The sequence below is a fragment of the Sorex araneus genome, chromosome 3 (assembly GCF_027595985.1).
Source record: "Sorex araneus isolate mSorAra2 chromosome 3, mSorAra2.pri, whole genome shotgun sequence".
In the NCBI taxonomy this organism is placed as follows: domain Eukaryota; kingdom Metazoa; phylum Chordata; class Mammalia; order Eulipotyphla; family Soricidae; genus Sorex; species Sorex araneus.
In genome coordinates this window covers 38,320,172-38,342,517 of record NC_073304.1, presented here as the reverse complement: position 1 = coordinate 38,342,517, position 22,346 = coordinate 38,320,172, and the positions used below count along the sequence as shown (strand labels likewise).

At 42.0% G+C, this 22,346-nt stretch overlaps 1 protein-coding gene across 2 annotated transcripts in view; it reads left to right on the top strand.

The window, feature by feature from the left end:
- Positions 1-4,222: 4,222 nt before the first annotated feature.
- Positions 4,223-22,346, top strand: part of SYT16 (synaptotagmin 16) — a 351,561-nt gene continuing 333,437 nt past the window's right edge. For both annotated transcript variants that reach the window (XM_055131352.1, XM_055131351.1), the window contains exon 1: positions 4,223-4,327. In XM_055131352.1, coding sequence (XP_054987327.1) covers positions 4,315-4,327 — 13 coding nt within the window. In that variant the 5' untranslated portion in view covers positions 4,223-4,314. The remainder of the gene's footprint in view (positions 4,328-22,346) is intronic.

Sequence of the window (22,346 nt, the reverse complement as noted above, 5' to 3'; positions counted from 1 at the left end):
ATCTACCATTTTCTATCCAGCTCTCTGCTAGGCCGGGATTGGCTGAAATATAGGACTGTGAACCTTGCTTCAAAGAAAAGAAGTTTTGGAGAAGATGAGCAGTAAACTTAAAACTGGTCTTATTTGGAAGTTTTGAGGAAGGGAGGGAGAAAGAGAAAGAGAGAGAGAGAAGAGGAAAGGCAGAGAGAGACAGAGACAGAGAGAGGACATGGACTTCTTCTCCAGAGTGGATGGAGAGGGAGACCCAGTACACATCCCAGCATTAGATATAAAAGTATGAAAGCACACATCTGAAGAGGGGAGATTCTAGCGACAAATTTACTTAGGCACCACATGCACATGCTTCCTTTGTTCAAGTTGACTTTTATAAGGTTTCTGCCAAGCTGCCCCAAATGGAGCTTTCTACCTAGGTAAGAATCCTTTGTGAGGATGGTTGTCAAGTGGGTAGAGCTGGAAGCAGTTGCTGGCTTTCTTGGTCTTCCTTTCCTAGTCTCTGTTTCTGCTGGAGCTCCTCTCAGAAGGGGCCTCCTCTGAGTCTGTGCTGGTGCCAGGTAAAGGTCTTAGAAGGCCTTAGTTCCTGAGCTGACAAGGTGAATCCTGATAGTTTTAGGGCTTGTTGGTTTTATTATTTCCTAAAAGTTTTATTATTTCCTTAGATTTTATTATTTCCTAAGACTCATTGTCATGAGTTGGGTTGGGGGGGTGAGGATAGGGGGGCTTTTTCTCTCTGCCTTCCAGCCTGCTTCACCTCCATACTGTTTTGCATAGGGATTAGACTAGGCAAAAATCCCACCAGCAGGGAATGCTGACTGGTTCAGTCCTTTTGGAAAACAATATGGACGATTCTGAAAAAAATTAGAAATTGAGCTCCCATTTGACCCAGCAATACCACTCCTGGGAATATATCCCGGAGAGGCAAAAAGGTATAGTAGAAATGACATCTGCATTTGTATGTTCATTGCAGCACTGTTTATAACAGCCAAAATCTGGAAAAAAAATTGTGCCCCAAAACAGATGACTGGTTAAAGAAACGTTGGTATATCTACACAATGGAATACTATGCAGCTGTTAGAAATGATGAAGTCAAGAAATTTGCATTTAAGTGGATCAACATGGAAAGTATCATATTAAGTGAAATGCATCAGAAAGAGAGACACAGACATAGAAAGATTGCACTCATCTGTGGAATAGAAAATAACAGAGTGGAGACTATCACCCAAGAGTAGTAGAGATAAGGACCAGAAGATCTGCTCCAGAGCTTGGAAACTGGCCTCACATGCTGGGGGAAAAGGCAGCTGAGATAGAGAAGGGAACACCAAGTAGAGGATGTTGGGAGGGCCGATTTGGGTTGAAAGATGCATGCTGAAAGTAGACCATAGATCAAAGATGAAGGCGACTCAATACCTCTATTGCAAGCTACAACACCCAAAAGGAGAGAGAACAAAAGGGAATGCCCTGCCACAGAGGTAGGGTATGGGGTGGGGTATGGGGTGGGGGTGGTGGGAGGGATACTGGGAACATTGGTGGAGGAGAATGGGCACTGGTGGAGGGATGGGTAAACTATCACTGTAAGACTGACATGCAAACACGAAAGTTCATAAGTTTGTAACTGTACCTCACGGTGATTCACTAATAAAAATTAAAAAAAAAATCTCACCAGCAGTGGATGAGGTTCATTTTTTACCACATCCCCACCAACAGATTGTTCCCAGTACTTTTGACATTCTTACTGGTGTAAGATGGTATCTCATTCTCTTCTTGATTTGAATTTCTCTAATAATAAATGATGAGCATTTTTTCCATGTTCCTACATCAAACCAAGAAGTTTCTGTGTGGCAAAATAAACACTGAGTAAAACTAAAAGAGTTATCTGAGTGGGAGAAAATATTTGCACATCAGATAAAGGGGTGATATCCAGGATGTATAAAGTATACAAAAATATAAACTTCAAGAAGAAAAAAACTAAAAATCCCATCCACAAATGGGGAGAGGAAATGAATAGACACTTCTCTGAGGAAGATCAATGGCTGGTCAACAGGCACATTAAAAACAAAACAAAACAAAACTGCTCATCTCCACTCTGCTTTTGATAGAAAAATATTATGATAGAACTTAGAGAAACTGAGTCAAGGGCAACTTTGTCCCAAGTTCAGTGTCTGGTTTTCTAGAAAAACACACTGAATTCCCCTTCCCCAGTGGGGCTAGCAAGTGATAAGAAAGGAATATATGTGTGACCTGTGACACAGCTCTTTACAGATGTCCCTGTTGGGCCCAAATGGCAACATTGCCTAGTCACACTCACCCTCAAGAGCAATGAGAACATCAAAAAGAAAAGAGGCCAGGGTGAGTGTGAGAGCACAGAGCAGCCAATAGCACGTGGACAAATGGACAACAAAGGGCTTTATCCACTGAGGATCAAGGCCAGATGGAGGGGCCCTCTAGTGAGCAGAGAGGGGCTGAGACCTGGTGTCAACATCCCTGTGGTATTCCATCCTATCCTTCAAACCTTACAGCCACAAGAAAAAGTGGGATAGGAAAACAGAATTGCCCTGCAATGGCATGAATTGCTCTGAAGTGCCTAAAACAAAGCATCCTAATAATAGGTGGAATGGATACTGGGTCATAAAGTTATAGAAAGCAAGGATCTTTTTCTTTTATACATGTGAATAAGTGGACAGAAATATCTTATTTTATGTCAAAAACAAAACAAAAGCCAGATAACCTCAGTTCTGCTCACCCTGAAGTTTTCCATCACCTCTTCATCCTTAAACTGCCAGCATTTTGGAAAAAATTATATGTACTTCATGTGGTTTTTCGAAATAAGTCTATTTCTTAACCTGAATCCAGGCCAATCAACCTGCTATTGAATAGACCAGTCATTCAGAAAACATTTATTGAACTGGTCCCTTCTTTCCACTCAGAAAAATTATGTTAGATTAAAGAGCCTTGCAAATATTCTACTGACTCTTCAAAAGAGCCTAACCATTTTCCCTCAAGCCACTCTAATCTTTAGTCCTTTGGAACTTTAAATGGGTTCAGAATTCCAGGGTCCTTGTTCTTTTCTCCTCCTTTCCCCACCCCCCACTCCCCTACCCTCCCACCCCCGAAATGAACCCATTACAAGTCTTTTTGCTTTGAGACCTATCATAGAAAGATGATGTTTAAAATAATAATAATAAAAAGCAATATAGGGCTCTGGAGGTTAACTAAAAGTGTGCTTCAGAATTATTTGAGTTAAACACAATTACTGGAAAACGGCCAGTACCTGGCAGCCAATTCCACACATACTGTTTCTCCCAGAATGTCAACTTCTTCCTTATCTGTGCCAAGGTCTCACCAGAAAGGCCACTGATGTTCCCTGGCTGTCCTCTGCTCTGCTCCAAGGGGCTGCTTCTGATTCTGTCTTACTCTAATGTCTTCTCGGTGGCGTCAGGTGACTGGGGTTGACTGTGCAGCTCCAAGTACATCCATCAGCGTTTGGAGAGTCACAGTTTTAGGACTTGTTTTGGGCCCTTTGATCCTCGGGGTTTCTCTTACTCCTGCCCTCCCACCCCCACCCCACCGAGAATCCATCCAAACGTTGTGGATTTCAAGAAACCATATAGGGTTTCCAGACAGCTTGGCCCATGAGGCAGAACTCGGTGAGTGCCCGCTTATGGTGAGCTGGTTGGACTGTGCGTGGTCTGACTCAGGTTAATTCAATCAGTTACTCATCTGGTCAATGGGCCAATCAGTTTTCCTTTTATTTATTCGCTAGGCCTCTGTTCACCTACCTCCCACCCCACAGGTACGTGCTGGAGAGCCTCCTGCGTGCCTTAGCCCCGATGGACAGGGAGAACAATACCAACAGGGCCCGAGGCACCTTTGCAGGGAGACTATTGCCTGGGAGGGTGAATGTCCAGTCCAGCACCTGGCGCTAAGCGAAGCTTCTGTCAACTCTCCTGTCGGGCTTTGCTCCAAGCATACCGGTATGATTGGGAGGAGGTGGAGTATCAGGTGGGAAAGGCAGCTGGGAAATGGGGGGGCCCTGCCCTGTGTCCAGGGGCAGGTTTCCAAGTTGAGGGCTTCGTTGTCTTTGGGGGAAGCGGCTGGGGGGGCTGATGCGGAGGGCTGGAGCGGGCGCCCGGGCGCGGCGGGCCGGGTGGCGGGGCTGGAGGCAGCTGCCCGGCTGCGGGCGGCGCGGCGGGGGCGCGCGGCGGGAGGGGCTGTGCGCGGCCCCCGAGCGCGCGGGGCCTGTGAGGAGCGCGCGCCCGGGCCGGCTCGGCGCCGAGTCCCCCAGCCGCAGGCGGTCGCCCCGCAGCCCCTTGCCGGACCATGGCGACGGACAGTAAGTGCGCTCCGGGCACCGAGGCGGGTGGAGTGGGTGGGGGGCGCGGGGCCCAGGAGCCGCAAGTGCTTTTTCCCACGCTCGCCTTTGTGCCCGTCTCACTGGGAGCAGAGCCCCCCCACCTTCTCCCGCCCGCAAATCCCCGGGCGCGCCCCTGCCCCGCTGCCCATCATCCGTTGCTGCCTGGCGGCACCTGGGGGGCGCAGGTGGCCCCGGGCAGGGGTGTGGGCAAAGCACGGAGGCGGAGGGGACCTGAGTGAGATGCCGCGGGCGGCGGGGCCTGACAGCGCAGCGCTTCGTGGGCAGTGCCCCCAGGCCCAGAACCAGCCTTTGGGGAGCCGTGCCTTGGGGGCACCAGGGGCTTTGGGCGCTGGGAGTTCTGACTTCCCCGGGGTTCAAGCGGCCTGACCGGCTGCCTGTGGCCCCTGCGGGGCGTGTTGTCCGCGGGCAGCCGAGGGCCAGCTGGAGCTCAGCTCTGCTCACGACGGACAGTGAATGGCACGAACGCGTGGAAGTGTCGGGCTCTAACTCCTCGGTGGAGGCGTTGGGAGCCTCTGGGTTGGCCTGCTTGGGGCGTCTTGGCGCCGTGGCTTCGTTGGCTCCGTGCTTTGGGAAGTGGAATCACGTCTGTAAAAGCTGCTTTGATTAGATGTGTCAGAAGGTGAGGTACCTATGAGTGGCGCCCCAGATCGCCAGTCACAGCTGTCCCATACCTAGCAGGGAGGCAGCGCTGTATCCACAGCCACTGGCACTGCCCGGGCATGGGTTAGGGACATTCGAATGAATGAATGAATGATTGTACTAGTTAGGACTGTTGATAGGCATTTATTACCAGCTGAGAGGGCATAAAAATGGGAAGCGTCATCATTTCTCTAATAGTTTTCCCCCACCTCTTTGAAATATCTATTTTATCCCTATTATCTATTTACCTCTATTATCCCAGACAAGAACACAGCTTTGGAAGGGTGCAGAGAGCAAAGGTTTTGGTGGGCAAATGATGATTTTGGAGATGTTGGGGATCTGGCCTAGGGCCTCAGGCATGATGGCATGCCACTGTACTACCAAGCCAAGTCTCTTGCCACAGAACTGTATTTCATACCTCTAAAATGTGCTAGTATGTGGCCATGGCAAATGCCCTTACTCTGTTTCTAAAGTTAGAACAAAATGCTGGATGCCCACTTGGCCCTCAGTCATGGTGGTCGCCCTGTCCCTCTTTCTTGAATGTATTTAAATGTGTGTGGAGGTGATCCTCATTTGTTTCCCCACCCCCCACCAAATGTAGATCAGGTGTTTATTATACTAAAACCAGTTAAGTTGGGCCAAGCTTCTTTTCTTATATTCATGACAAAGAATCATTTGGCTCCATTTTTTTATCTGTGAAAAGGGATAATGGTTTATTAGTTTAATTAAAATATTAATATTACTTTTTATTAATTAATACCACTTTATTAAAATATTATCTTATTACCTTTATTTAAAATGTTCAATCAAGAGGAAGGTAATTAGATTTGACTCATGCTTGTCTTTTGAAAAATAAATTGGCAAAGGGACTAAAAGGATCTATAATTTGTACATGACAGAGATACAAATAAACATATTTTATTTCTATATAGCAAGCTCCCCATGGCATATTCAATATGCCAAAAACAGTAACAACAAGTCTCACAATGGAGACGTTACTGGTGCCCACCTGAGCAAATCGATGAACAATGGGATGACAGTGATACAGTGCTACAGTACTTGTGTAATGATAATACACTCAGCATCCTAGAAAAATATTGGTTATGCCACTTCCTCATAACCAATATTTTAACCATAACCTCATAACCATAACCTCATAACCTCATAACGAGAACTTTTTTTTGCCACTTCCTTACATGGGCCATTCAACTCTATAGAACAAACAATTAACCCATTGTTTTGTTTGTTTATGGAAAAATTATGATACTAAACAGCTCTTAAGCTGATTTTTAGGCACAATATTAATCATGCTAATTCTCAGCTGAGATGGAGCTAATTCTAAGTATTCTAGAATGTAGACTAGTTTCTAGAATGTAGAGTTCAATAGACATGATGTGAGAGACATATCATATGCCCTAATCATAGAAATGAGGAGCGTAGGGTATTGTCTTGGAAGACTGTTCTCTAAATCTCCATCATGCCTATTGCTCTCTTATACTTAACGTAGTGGCTACCTCAAACTACGATGCGTTGGTCTCCTTTAAGGCAGAGGTTCTGAAATTTTCCTTCTTATTTGAATCACCTGGAGTGCCTTTAGAATTCCTAATGTCTTACTAACATTCCTAAATCTCACGGTTAAGGACCAGAGCACAAACTGGCAATGACATCAGAACCATCTGAGCATGGAACACAGACCTCAGGGCTTTTGAGCCTGTTCAGGTGATCCCAGCGGGCAATCATTTCTGGGAATCTACTCCAAGACAGTGTTTCTCAACCATCTTCTGACCGTGGTTCCTTCCAACCTTGTTTCTACCCAGTGATTCCCCTACTCTTCTGGTTGACCACCGAGTCTTGAACCATGGCCCTTCGTTTATGCAGTTTTCAAGTGCATTGTTCTTGGTGGCTTACAGGGGTTCCTATGGCCCTTGTTTGAGAAGTGCTGTTCTAAGACACTGACTTCTTTGGTTAGTTCTCTTTCTGGCTGTGTATTAGAATTATCCCAAGAGCTTTGAAGCTTTGGTATACCTCAGCCAATTCATCTCAACAGGTGAGGAGAATGGATGTGGAAGGCAGATTGGAGAGCCAAATGCTGTCCTGTCACCATGAGGTTAGTGCCTGGCCACATAATATAGCAGAAGCAGGCATGGCATTGCCTTCACTTTCCTCATTTTTCTCATCCTAAGAAATTTCCTCTTGGGAAAAAATGATCCAAAATTCAGGCAACACCTGCATGTTCCACTCTAGTAATTCCTTGAAGAAATAAAGCCAAGAGGACTTTATAAATATTGTATGTAAATAAAATACAGTTATTCCAAAAATATCAGCCTCTCAACTTATAGTTCTCTCTTCCTCACCCTCTCTCTCCACTGCCTCTCTCAACCCTTCCTTTTTCCCCTCCTCTTTTTCTCTGTCTCTGTCTGTCTCTGTGTCTGTCTGTCTGTCTGTCTCTCACACATACATACAGAGCACTATAGCAGAGATATATAAAATGCCTGTTGTATGTGCATGGTTTCTAAGGGCAGAATCTGCAGGAGGAACGATGAGGCTGTCAGGGAGTTTTGATGTCGTAAATAGCTTTGAGATCCTCACATAAAATAAACCCAGGGGGTTGGGTTATTAATATGTTTATTTGAACAATTCAGGCTTATAACATCTTTGAAAGGTTAAAAGAAAAAAACATGGAGGAATTGTACTAGATAAGAGACTTTATTAGCATAAGCAGCCCTGTTTATTCTAATAAGTGGTAGTACTTACACATTTATACAATTTATGCAATTTCATGATTTCAACAGTAACAAGGAATTTCAGATAATTTTGTGTTTCCATATTATAGCGTTTTGCTCCCTTTCCCACTGGAGCAATAGCACAGTGGGTAGGGTGTTTGCCTTGCACACAGCTGACCCGGGTTTGATTCCTCTGTCCTTCTTGGAGAGCCTGGCAAACTAACAAGAGTATCCTGCCCACACGGCAGAGCCTGGCAAGCTACCTGTGGCATATTCGATATGCCAAAAACAGTAACAGCAAGTCTCACAATGGAGACGTTACTGGTGCCTGCTTGAGCAAATCGATGAACAACGGGATGACTGTGCTACAGTGCTCCCTTTACCTTATATGTTATTTACTACATTATTGATCCTCTTTTTGAATTTTTGATGTAGTTTAAATCATTATAGTCAATTTATAACGAGAATTTCTCAGGAACAGTGAACATGCTTGTACATGCTAAGAATATACAACTATATTTTTTTCTGGGAAATCTCTGACAATTCTCAGTGTATGGGTCTTTGGGTCTTTGTTGATAAACATTTTACTTCAGTTGGGCAACATTGGGTTCTCATCAAATTGCTTCTGGTTTACTGGCTGATCTAGTGCCATTTTGGTTCTGTCTTAGCACAAGCTTTTGTTGTGACCTCACTATAGACTTAGTTGCACTAGACAACCATTGATGGACCTTCTACTGACCTACAAGCAGCAGCAGTTTCCTTTCTCCCCATCCTACCTCCACCTTAAGCAGTTTCCACCTTGGGCTCATTGCTCAAGAGAGACAGAGAGAGGGGAGAGAACTGTCAAAATAGTAGGACCTTCTAAGTAAAAGGTTTGGAATCTCTGCCAGTTTCGTGAGATGCTCAGAATTGAAAAGAAAATTGCTTGACTCTGAGTGAAATTGAACTCACATTCATGAGTAAAATTAATTTCAATTATTTAATTATTAGAAATCTTACAAATGAAGCCAATTAAAAATAGTCAAAGAGATACAATAACCCATTTGTAGCTACTATAATACTAATTGACTCAAGTAAGAAACATTTGTGGATGTGAAACTGTTATGTGAGGACTAGAACAGAATGTATTCTTGGGGAATTTCCATATTGATTACATGTTAGTTACAAGGGATAAAATGGTAATTTGATAGGGGAAAACCTGGGACACTTAACCTTAACCAAGTAATCAAAATTATCATCCCTATCATGGGGCTAATCCCCATGATAGGGTTTATAGTCCCTATAATGATTATAATCCCTATAATTATCATCCCTATATTCCATCCTTTATCTTATGAATTAATGAGGACAGAACACCACACAAAAGCTAACTTAATGAGACTGGAGGAGCCACTGTTAAAGATTCACTGCTTCAGGAGATGAAAAAGAGAATTAAATGTACTGGATTATTTTGGATCAGATCTAAATGGGGTGGGGTGGGAAGGTGTAAAGAATAATATTGTGATTATTGGTGAAAATTGAATACAGATTATATAATAGATAGTAGGTATGTATTAGCATATCAGCATTAAGCACGGGAAATTTGGTATTTTACCATAATTTTCAAAGGAATGTCCTTCTCCCTAGCAGAAATAGGGTTTGGGGGTCAGGAGATAGGATGTCTGCAACAAAATCTCAAATTGTTTAGGAACAAAAGATGTATCTGTGTGTGCATATTTCAAGGCTAATGTGTTATACAAAACAGGAAGAAAACAAAAGGCAGATTTTGTGAGTCTGGGAGTTCTTGTAGTAGTCTTGCAACTCTTCTGTTTTAAAAGAAAAAACCTCATAATTTAAAGATGCCAGCACTGAGATAGCAATCTGTAATTCTAGGCATTGTGATCTGAGTTTATTTTGGAAATGATAGAGGGTTAGAGAGATGGGTCAAGGTTTAAGCACTTGCCTTGCATGCTGCTGACCTGTTTGGATCTCCAGCATTGCTTGGCTCTCAAGTACTGCTAGGAGTGATCGAAAGTACCACAGGGTGTGACCCCAAATCTCGCCTTCTCATCATGTTCCCAAAATCATCACATTGAAAGACTCCTATCTCTCTCTGGACTCCTAATTTGAGATACTGTAGTACTGTAGCACTGTTCACCCATTGTTCATCAATTTGCTCAAGCAGGCACCAGTAACATCTTATTGTGAGACTTATTGTTACTGTTTTTGGCATATCAAATATGCCACGGGTAGCTTGCCAGGCTCTGCCATGTAGGTGGGATACTCTTGGTAGCTTGCAGGGCTCTCCAAGAGGTACGGAGGATTGAACCCAGGTCGGCTGCTTGCAAGGCAAATGCCCTACCTACTCTGCTATTGCTCCAGTCCAGTGGTAAAACAATATATTGTTTATTATTGTTTAGACTTGCATTTCCCTGATAAGTAATAATATAGAGTATTTTTCATATGGTTTTTAGCCGTTTGTTTTTCTTTTAGGAAGTTCCTGTTCATATATTATCCCCATTTTTTGATAGGGTTGGAAGTTTTGTCTTATAAAATTCTACCATATATATACATATTAAATATATATACATACATATGTACACATATATATGTCTTATATATCGTGGGTATTAACTCTTTGGAATCCAAAATGGTCTTCTCTGAACACTTGGATGAGTGGTGGACAAATAATTTCCCCCAGACTGGGTTGTATTTGTATATTTGTATTCTGTTCATTGTTCCTTTCATGATCCCACAATTTCACTCCTGAAAATATACCCTAAGGTCCCAAAAATACAATGCAAAAAAGACATTTGCATTCCTATGTTCATTGCAGCCCTACATACAATAATCAAATACAGAAACAACCCAAATGCCCATAAATAGATTACTGGATAAAGAAACTATGAAATATATACATGATATATATATTATATGTGTTTGAGATACTATTTAAAATTTTTTATTATGGAAAATTATTATAAAAGAAGGTAGCATCCCAATATTAAGATTATCTAGTCTTAATAATTAATAGTAATTTGTTAATCTTCTTGCATTAATCACTCTTCTACTATTGCTGAAGAGAGAAAGAGATCTTGCAAGCAAAGCCAGATCATTATGCTTTTGTAGCCATTTAATTTTTCTGGGTCTCTGTTTACACATATTTGAAATGACGTACAAATTCTCCAACAGGAGGTGATAACATTTGGATGCTGTTAGTATTATAGAATAATAACAAGAGTTTATATAAATTCATTAATTTGACGTACATAGGTTGTGTATTTGTTTTGCTTTTGAAAAACTGACTAAGCTAGTTTAATTATAACCAGTGTAGTGCAATCGGTCTAAGAAGCTCTTGTTCTTATTTTGTTTTTTAAACTCTTTCTCCTGTTTTTATTTATTTCATATTATTTTTGACTTGTGCTACAGTCAGTGATGCTCAGGGCTTACTCCTGGCTCTGAGCTTAGGGGAACATACTTAGTATTGGGGAATCAAATTACAGTCCTTTACATTGCAAGGCAAGTGCCTTATCTTGTACTATGTCTCTGGCCTTTCCTGTGTTTATTTAATTTTATTATTTTACTTATTTATTTATTGGTGTTTCACCTGGCTGTGCTCAAGGGATACTGCCAGCTTTGTGCTCAGGAGACAGTTCAGGGGGAACATATGTGGTGAGAGTGGTTGAACCTGGACCTCCTGCATGCAATTCATTCACCCCACTGAACTATCTCTCTGGCCCACTTTTCCTGTTTTTAAACCCAAAAATTAAATTCTTGAAGAAACCTAAAGCTTTTTGAATGACTTGTTTGACATATCCTAATGAAATATCCTGAAAGTAAATCAAAATGACTAATTTTATACTCTGAGTAGGATTTCCTGTTTAAGCTTTGCAAAGGCAAATGCAGTGAAGTTTCTCTTGACCAAGCTGACTTTCTAAATCTGTATAAAACTTGGTTTATATATTTTATACTAGAAACAGGCAGATATCTTAGGAGAAAAAAAATTTTCTTCTGAATACAGTAGATTTTAATGATCATTTTCCTTCTTTCATATTAAAAAATTAAGACAGTGATTTATAAAGTTATTAATAATTGGGTTGTAGGCATACAATGTTCCTACCTGCCACCAGTGTTACCTTCCCTTCCCCAGTTTCTTACCAACTCCCAGCCTGCCATCTTGGCAAGCACATATTTAAGTTTAGTTGTTCTACTTTGGGTATTCAGCTTATAGTATTGATGACTCCCTAGTTTAGACATTCATATACCACTACATAACCGATGCGCTAGGGGCTCCTGCCCCATGTCCCTGTTACCCTCTCACCTGTCTCTTCTCCTCCCCTCGATTTCTTCCTTTTCATGTGTTCTCTTTTCTATAATGTAGGGTTCATGTAATCTAGGTATCTCCCTTTGATACCTTGAACTCCCTTGTTTTGTTATTTCATATACCACAGATAGATCATCTGGTGGGATTTTTCCTTTTCCTGACTTCACTTAACTCGGTTTCCTTTGGTACCATCCAGGTTTGGTTTCTTGATTAAGTCATTCTTGACAGTTGCATAGTGTTCCAGTGTGTGTGTGTGTGTGTGTGTGTGTGTGTGTGTGTGTGCATGCATGCGCCACACTTTCATAATCCCACTCAACTGTTTTTGAACACTTGGATTGATTCTGTAACCTAGCTATTGTACCTAGTATTGGAGTCTCTTGCCCTCTCGCCTGGCTGTGTTCACCGGGGCCTCTTGGAGGGGGTAGGTTGAGTTTCCCTCTCTGCCCGGAGCAGAGCCTTGGCAGCCAAAGACCTCCGGAACCCAGCCACAGCCATGTTCAAGGCTCCTCTCCACACTTTCAGATGAGCCTCATGCATGAAGGAACTGGCAGAGGAACTCAGGTGTGTGGGACCCGGGGTTGAGATCTCCAAGCCTGCTTGGATGGGGACTGGGCCTTTTCTGCCCAGATCACCCATTTCCAGTAGCTAGGCAGTCACACCCAGAAACTGCCCCTGGCGACCTGTAAACCCATCAATGGCCAACATCCAGAGACTATAAAACCAATCTCCTGGAAGTGACATCTTGTAGCCTAGTTCTCCCTCTTGGAGAACCTGGCAAGCTACCAAGAGTTTCCTGCCTGTATGGGAGAGCCTGGCAACCATAAGAACTGAACCAGACAATATTTCTACCAGCAGTAGATGAAAGCTCCCTTTTATTTATTTATTTATTTATTTATTCATTTATTTATTTATATATTTATTTATTTTTTCTTTTTGGGTCATACCCAGCAATGCACAGGGGTTACTCCTGGTTCTGCACTCAGGAATTACTCCTGACCGTGCCATATGGGGTGCTGGGAATCGAACCCGAGTTGGCCGCATCAAGGCAAACGCCCTACCTGCTGTGCTATCACTCCAGCCCCCGAGAGCTCCCTTTTAAACACATCCCTGCCAACAGTTTGTCTCTGTTTTTTTTGTGCTATTCTCATTGATGTGAGATAATATCTCATTGTTTTCTTGGTTTGGATTTCCCTGATGATTGATATAATAATGATGATGATGATGATGAGAACCTTTTCATATACCTGTCATATACCCGCTGATGACTTTGTTCTTTTTGATCACTCAAATATCATTTGGTGATTAGTCACAATTAGTTTTATGAATTGATAAAAAGATGCCAGCCATGCCTTTAAACAATGTTTACATAAACATTAACATAATGGCAAAATTCATTAACAGCTCTTTCTAGTAAATTATGGAGGTCTCTAAAACACATATTGCAACTAAAATTATTATATATAGTTATCCTTCCATTGGGGCTGGAGCAATAGCACAGCGGATAGGGCATTTGCCTTGCACACAGACAACCTGGGTTCGATTCCTCCGCCCCTCTCGGAGAGCCTGGCAAGCTACCTAGAGTATCTCGCCCACACAGTAGAGCCTGGCAAGCTACCTGTGGTGTATTTAATATGCCAAAAACAGTAACAAGTCTCACAATAGAGATGTTACTGGTGCCCACAGCAAATCGATGAACAATGGGATGACAGTGATACAGTAATATCCTTCCATTAATGACTATGCCCATCTGATTTTAGGAAGTTTAAATTTATTCAGCACTCTCTTCCCTTTACAATACATTTCTTATTTTCAGAATGTAATATCCTTTGAGTTCTAACTTTAGAAATGCAGTAAATCACATGGTTATAGTTTGATTCACAATGGAGCAAAAATAAAGAGACATAAAGTCATCTTATATACCCTGACTTATATCACTAGCATATTAACATCTACTTTAAACACAATTTATTAGCAAGTCACAATGAGATTTCCAACTGACTTTTCTTCATAGAGATTTGAAAATATTGGTAAATTCATTGTGAAATGGTAGAAGAAATTTTTAAAAGTTTTACATTTCTAAACATAAACTCTGTCACTACTGGCTGGGTGACTTCAAGTAAATTGTTTAATTTCCTGGAGGCTTTTGATTGACTCCATTTTGCAAAGTTGTGATAATGAGATGCGGAACATAGTAGGCATTAGGTAAATGTCTTCTCACTCTTTACCCCTTCCTAGTGTATGCCTCATGTTCCAAAACAATGTCAAAGATGAAATTATTGTCACTGGCTTAATTTTTCTTCGTGAAGAATACAAAATGAAGATCAAAATATCTATTTAGGAATATATGACTCCAGAGAAAAGACACTAGAAGAAATCATTCAAAGGTACAGGATAGGTTTTAATTGGAGATATTAATCATAATGTTCTCTCCCCAATGCTTAATGTTTTGCCTAAGTAGATCACAGAACCTAAAATGAACATAGGTCCTTGTGGTGTACACACATACTCATTCACTTTTAATAACCTAGGAAATTTTCAATTCTTGGTGCAAAGAGAGGCTCCAGTAGAAATTTCTTTCACTGAAGATACAAGAGGATTCTGGGATCTTCTCTGTTAGTTTTCTCATGGATTTTGTGGCCTGTCTTCGCCTTCGGCTTGGCTGATAGAGGCTGCTGCACAGATATGTATTGCTTCAGAATGCTGCTTCAGAATTTGATACTCTCCTAGTTCTAAAATCTTATAAGAAGCATTGGTAAGACAGAGGAAATTGCTGATTGGGATTCCATTATTGAGTTTAAAATGACTTGGTCTTTTTACTTTATTCACGCATAATGACCTCATCTGTCTGTTGTTTCTAGTGCTCTTGACCTGTCAATTCAGGTCTGAGTTATTTCTTTATCTCACACACCTCTCTGTGAGACCCTCTTTGACCATCTTGATGATGTCTGTTTTTCTTTCTTTTTTAAAAAATTTTATTTTATTATATTGAATCACCATGAAAAAAAAAAGCTTTCAGGTATAAGTCTCAGTCATATAATAATTGAAACCTCATCCCTTCACCAGTGCACATGTTCCACCACCAAGAACCCCAATATACCCCCTCCCACCTAGCCCCCACCTAAGTAGCTAATGATCTTCATTTTATTCTCTATACTTTGAATACATTCAATATTTCAATAGAGAACTCACTATTATTGTTTAGAATTTTCCCCCAACAATCAGGCCTGCTGAAAAGGCATAATTTAAGAATTTCTTTTCAAAGCTGAGAATGAAGATTCTATGAGCTCGCGGCCATGTGGTTTGGGATTTCTGACGTTTTAGTTCAGTTCACATTGCACTTCTTACAGTGCATTTATGTAAGAAGCCACTCTGGGTGCCAAAATGGGTTAGAAGACCTCTTGGATCATAGTCTTTAGGAGCAGAGGGTTTTGTCTGTTTTACTTGTATCCCCAGATTATTATAAAAATTTTTTTTAGGATATGGAGAGATAGAATAGTAGGTAAGGCACATGCCTTGGGTACAGTCAATCCAGGTTCTATCCTCTGCATCCTGTTTGGTTCCCTGTGCCCCTCTAGGAGATGAGTGTAGATATGGCCCAAAAAGTAATTTTTGTTTTGGGACCATACCTGGTAATGCTCAGGGGTTACTCCTGGTACTGCACTAAGTAATTATTTCTGGCCATGCTTGAGGACCATAATATATATTTTGGAGTAAGTAAAAAATTATATATGTCTAATATATTTATATATTATATTATAAATATTATAAACAAAATATATTATACATTATATCATATAGTTATATATACATATATATATATTTCTTTTTGGGTCACACCTGGCAATGCACAGGGGTTACTTCTGACTCTGCACTCAGGAATTACTCCTGATGGTGCTCGGGGGACCATATGGGATGCTGGGAATTGAACCCGGGTTGGCTGTGTACAAGGCAAACACTCTACCTGCTGTGCTATCGTTCCAGCCTCAGTTATATATATTCTTTTTGTCAGTGTTCTTCAACCTTTTTATACCCGTGATTGAACCTGTCCTAGATATCAGTACACACTGGCAGTAATAACTAACACTAGTGGTTTTCAATCTTTCTGTGCCTACAGACAGCTACTAATCCATGGGTAGTAGTTGAAGAGCACTGATTTAGGTTACAAGTTATGTTACATTTGTGGTTTTGATGTGCACAATTTCTGCACCTCACCACTGCTAAAGTGCCTAAGACCCTCCACCACTGAATTCTGTCATTTCTAGTCCCATCTTCCCCCCTCTTTCCCGCTGTTTGGTAGCCTCAGCTTTATAATTCAAGGCCAAGAGTTTGTCATCATTCAATACAGTCTATTCTCTTGTCTCTCTTTGTACCACAGACGAGTTAGTTCATCTGGTATTTGTTCTTTTCCCTCTGACTTATTTCACTCAACATGATGCCCTCCAGTTCCCAGCTTATGTTTTAAGCCTGAGTTGGAACTTATGTTCTAACTCTGCTGCTTTGCTTTTTAACTTGGTTTCATTATACTCTTGAGTTTTGGCTAAGATTAACCAGTTCTGTCAGTATCAGGTTTGTAGAGTTCTTAGCTGAGGTGCCTTTCTCAGTCCCTCCCTATGCTTCTATTCCATAGGGACGAGGTTGAAGTTAACCCATTCTTAATTCCTTAGCTACCATCCTGTTCTCAGGCTTTTTAGGTGCATTGAGGTTTTAACTAACTGGTCCATTAAAATAAAATTAGTTATTAGGTTTCAGTGGTGATCATCATAATTACAATTACAGTTATGCGATATTCTTCTTTAGAGTCCCTTTGTGTTTGTTATCTATTGCTGTGTAACAATTCACCACACACTTGAGGACTCAAATAAAGGTTCTATAGATCGATAGGTCAGACGAAGGCTCTGCAAGACTTGAAGTATCTTGAAATGCTGCAGTAAAGCTGCCTGTCAGAGCAGTTCTGAGGCCTAACTTGGGAAGCATCTGCTTTCAAGATTACATGGTATAAATGAGCTTCAGACACTTGTGCACTGGTGGACTGAATAACATTGGCTGACTATTGGTGCTCCTGTGGTTCCTTAACACAGAAACCTTCCATTGTATACAAACCTAAGTTACTTTATCAAAACAAGCCAGAGACAGACTTCCACCAAGACAGATAATACAATTCTACGTAGTTGAATCACGGAAGTGACATCTTACTACCATATTGGCTAGAATTAAGGTGAGATTTTGCTTGAATTTAAGGATATAGATTAAATAAGGGTGTAGTTAGGAATTGGAGGATATTTGGATATTGCCATACTCTTGAAACTTTTAGTGTCAATTTCTTTAACTAAATTTTGTTCAGATATCCAATTATCTATCATTAGGCACGTAGGTTCTTTCTCTATCTTGGCTATGATAATTAGCATTGCAATGAATATAAGTGTCTGTATATCTTTTCAAATTAGTTTCTTTGAGTTTTTCCACCAATGTGTGGAATTGCTGGATCAAGATGAATTTGTACCATTTTGAGAAGTATCTATACTGTATTTCATAGAGACTGGACCAGTTTATATTCCCACCAGTGGTGAATGAGATGTTTTTCTTCAAATACCCACAAACACTTGTTTCTTGCATAGTTAGTGTTGATCATTTTCTCTTCACCATTTTTTTTTGGGGGGTGGGGGACACTGAGTCACAGAAGTGCTAGGGATCACCACCGGCAGTGCTCAGGGGACTATATGGGATGCCAGGAATTGAACCAAAGTCAGCCACATGAGCCACAAGAGCCTTATCTTACTATCTTGCTGGCCATAGTTTAAAGGTGTGAGATAGTATCTCACTATACTTTTGAGCATTTGTTTTTTGCTTTTTGGGTCACACTGGCGATGCACAGGGGTTACTCCTGGCTCTGCACTCAGGAATTCCTCCTGGTGGTGCTTGGGGAACCACATGGGATGCTGGGAATCGAACCCGGGTCAGCTGTGTGCAAGGCAAATGTTCCAGCCCTGCTTTTGAGCATTTCTTATAATAAATTATAAAGAGCACTTTTTTTCTATGCTTTATTGGTAATCAGTATGTCTTTTTGTGATGTGTTTGTTTAATTCTCTCTCTATTTCAACAGGGTTATTGGTTCTCATTTTCAGTTTTTTGAGTTCCTTGTATATCATTAGCCCTTTGTTAAATCTATGTTGTATAAATACTTTTTCCATTTAATAGGATAGAAATTGTTATGTGATATAGTATGTATTTTATGATGATAGTTTCTTCTACTGTGCAGAAATCCCCCCTCCTTTAGCACTGTGGTTTACAAAGTTGTTTGTGATGATTTGTTTCAGCTTTAATATTCCAATACCAATACCACCACCACTGTCACCTTACTTCCACCATTGCCTCCATTTTCCCAACCACCCCTCAAGCCTTGTGTAGAAATTTAAAATTTTCTGTAAACCCATCCTGGAGTGATAGTACCGCAGATAGGGCATTTGCCTTGCACGTGACCAAGCCAAGCTTGATTCCTGGCTCCCCATATGGTCCACTGAGCACCACCAGAAGTGATTCCTGAGTGCAGAGCCCAGAATCCCTTTGAGCATCATTGAGTGCTCAAAAAGCACCCAATGATGATCTATCACCCAATGATGGCTTAAAAAACCCAAAGAGCCCAAAATTTTTTTCTGTAAACCAATTTGTTAATTTGTGTTTGGGACTCCTGAGGAATGCTCAGGGGATCCTGGGGGCTACCCCAGAAATGCTCAATCAACCAAATCTGATAACTTAATGCATCTACCTGAGAATAGGGACTGACTAGGCTCTGAGGTGCCATGGCCACTTCAACAGATTTCAGAGGCCATTTGGTTCACACCTGGCTACACTCAGCAGTGTTGGGCCCAGGGGGCGGGGTGGGCACATGGGCTAGGAAATGAACCTTAGGGTCTGACACATACAAGGCCTCAGTCCTAACCCTGTACTACCTTCCTGGCCCTTTAATATTTTATTTTTATTTTTATTTTTATTTTTTTTATTGAATCACCAAGTGGAGGGTTACAAAGTTCTCAGGATTATGTCAGATATACAATATTCAAACACCCCTCCCTTCACCAGTGCCCATCTTCCATCCCCAACCCCCCCCAGTATATCTGCCGCCCCCTCCCACCTCCCTAGTCCCCACCCTTGTACGTGATAAGTTTCACTTCATTTGCGCTTATCTCGATTACATTCCATGTTTCAACACACAACTCACTACCGTTGCTGGGGTTTCCCCCAAAAAAGAAAAAGACAGTCCTATTGCCAATGATAATTCTCCATTACTAAGCATATAGAGATATTAAGTCCTGCTGTTTGTTACATAACTTTTCTTTTTCCCCCTTGCCCCGCGCCACCGAGTTCAAGCCTGTTTAGTAATCGCCACGCTGTCTGACAAAGGGAAAAAACCGGAGAGGATGGTTATTTCCCGTCATCAGCCGGCGTGGGGCTCTGGCTTAGTTGATAGTCTAGTAGAGTGTCTGGAAGCAGTTTCTGGAACCAAAGCTCTTGCGCTGATATCGGCTCCGGCTCGAGATACCACCAGCGTCCCGCTGGTCCATGTACCTAATTTTTCCCCTTATTTCCCATTCCCACGCCACCAGGTCTGTTTGCTTAATGGACATCACACTATGTTTGACACCACGCCACGTTTCTTCCCGAGAAAGAAGGATATTTCTTCTCAGCCGGCGTGGGGATATAGCTTAGTTCAGTCTAGAGAGATGGCTACCATTTTGATTGCCTTCAATATTTCAACAAAATACTTACTATTCTTGTTAGGATCACCCACAAAAGTCCGACCCATTAAGAAGGAACCATTACATACTGCTGATACTAAGATGACATTAAGCTGCCGCGGCCGCGCGGTTCTGGGTTTCTGTCTAAAGTCCAGGGAAAAAGTTGAAGGAGAGAGAGAGAGATTTCCGCACGGGGGACCTGGCGGAAACTCTCAAGTCACATACTGAAGGTTGCTGGTGGGCTGCCGGTGTCCCAAGCAGCTCCATCCTCTTCGTCAGTCATTCTGGGGGTGCGGGCGCGGAGAAATGGGAAAGCCCACGTGGCTGCACTCTCTTTAAGTGTCCGATGTGGGCGGAGACCGGTACTTCCCCGCCCTCGATCCCCCGCCAGCCGCGCCTCGCACTTGGGTGCGTCTCTCCATTTTGTGCTCAGAAGTGGGGTAGATGCTGTGCTGTGCCCAGAGGTTGAGGGGAAGAGAGATAGATTAAAGAAAAAAAAAAAGAGAAACTCCAGGCCCCCGCTCGGGGGACCTGGCGGAAACTCTCAAGTCACATACTGCAGGTTGCTGGTGGGCTGCCGGTGTCCCAAGCAGCTCCATCCTCTTCGTCAGTCATTCTGGGGGTGTGGGCGCGGAGAAATGGGCCTGGCCCTTTAATTTTTGCTTTTGTTTCTCTTGACTTTGAAATCAGATTCCTGGAGACTCATTGAGGCTAGTATTATCAAGTACTTTGTTTATCATTTTATCAATGTATTTGATAAAATATTGGCTCTAATTTTGGCTCTAATTTCTGAGACTCTCTGTGCACGTATTTATACTATAGAGGACCAAACCCAGGGCCTCACACACATGTGGTACAACTGTAACATCCAAGTCTTTAATCTATTTTGGAGTTAATGTTTGTACAATGTGTGAAATAGTAATTTAATTTCAGTTGGTTTTTTTTTTTTTACTTTTTGGGTCACACCTGGTGATGCTCAGGGGTTACTCCTGTCTCTGCACTCAGGAATTACTCTGGCAGTTCTCAGGGGACCACATGAGATACCAGGGATCAACCCTGGGTCGGTCATGCGCAAGGCAAATGCCCTACCCACTGTACTATTGCTCTGGCTCCAGTTTTTTGTTTTTTGCATTTTTTTAAAAACATGTCATAATTTGCTTTTCCCGTGGAGTATCATTTATTAAAGAAACTCCTTTCTCCATTTTATACTCTCGACTTCTTTGTCATAAGTAACTGTATTTATATGAGAATTTAATTCTGTTATCTCAATTTTTTCCATTGATCTGTATATCTATTTTTAGTTCCAATGAAACACTATTTCAATTACTATAATTGTAGTAATTTATACACTATAGTATTATAATTTGAGATTGGGTGTATGGTGCTGCCACTCCTTTCCCGCCATGTGCCCCTCACCCCCCCGTGTTGTCTTGGCTGTTGTGGGTCTTTTGTTCCATACAACTGATATATTTATTTTACTTTCTTTCTTTTTTTTTTTTTTTGCTTTTTTGGGTCACACCTGGCGATGCACAGGGGTCACTCCTGGCTCTGCACTCAGGAGTCACTCCTGGCGCTGCTCAGGGGACCATATGGCGTGCTGGGAATCGAACCCGGGTTGGCCACGTGCAAGGCAAACGCCCTACCTGCTGTGCTATTGCTCCAGCCCCCTATTTTACTTTCTTGATGAATGCCATTGAAATTTTGAAATGTGGTGCAGTGAATCAATATAACTTTTTACATAACACTGTATAACACTGTTGTCCCGTTGTTCATCGATTTGTTCGAGCGGGCACCAGTAACATCTCCATTGTGAGACTTGTTACCATTTTTGGCATATTGAATACTCCACACGGTGAGCTTGCCAGGCTCTGCCATGTAGGCAGGATACTGTCGGTAGCTTGCCGGGCTCTCCGAGAGGGATGAAAGAATCAAACCCGGGTTGGCCACGTGCAAGGCAAATGCTTACCCCCTGTGCTATTGCTCCAGTCCAACGTTTTACATAGGATGGTCATTTTTTTTTCTGCTTCTTTTTTGGGTCACACCCAGTGATGCACAGGGGTTACTCCTGGCTCTTCACTCAGCAAATACTCCTGGTGGTGCCATATGGGATGCTGGGAATCGAACCCAGGTTGGCCGCGTGCAAGGCAAATGCCCTACCCGCTGTGCTATCACTCCAGCCCCAGGATGGTCATTTTAACAGTTAGCTGCATATAAGGCAAGTGCCATATTTGCTGTGTGTATTGCTCTGGCTCCATCCTTGTGGGTATTTCTGTTTCTTTAGCAATGACTTAAGGTTTTTGATGGATAATGAAGGAGTTTCATTTTACTGTATTGTTGGTACTTAATTCATTTTAGTATAGTTCTAAATGGGATTGTTTTATTGATTTCTCTTCTAGTTAATTGCTGAACATAGAAATGTAACAGATTTTTGTAGCTTATCAATTTGCTGCATTTGGTTTATGTTTATTAGTTAGCACAGCGGTTGGGCATTCACCTTTTACTCAGCCGACCCAAGTTCTATTCCTCCGCCCCTCTCAGAGAGCCCGGCAAGCTACCTGTGGCATATTGGATATGACAAA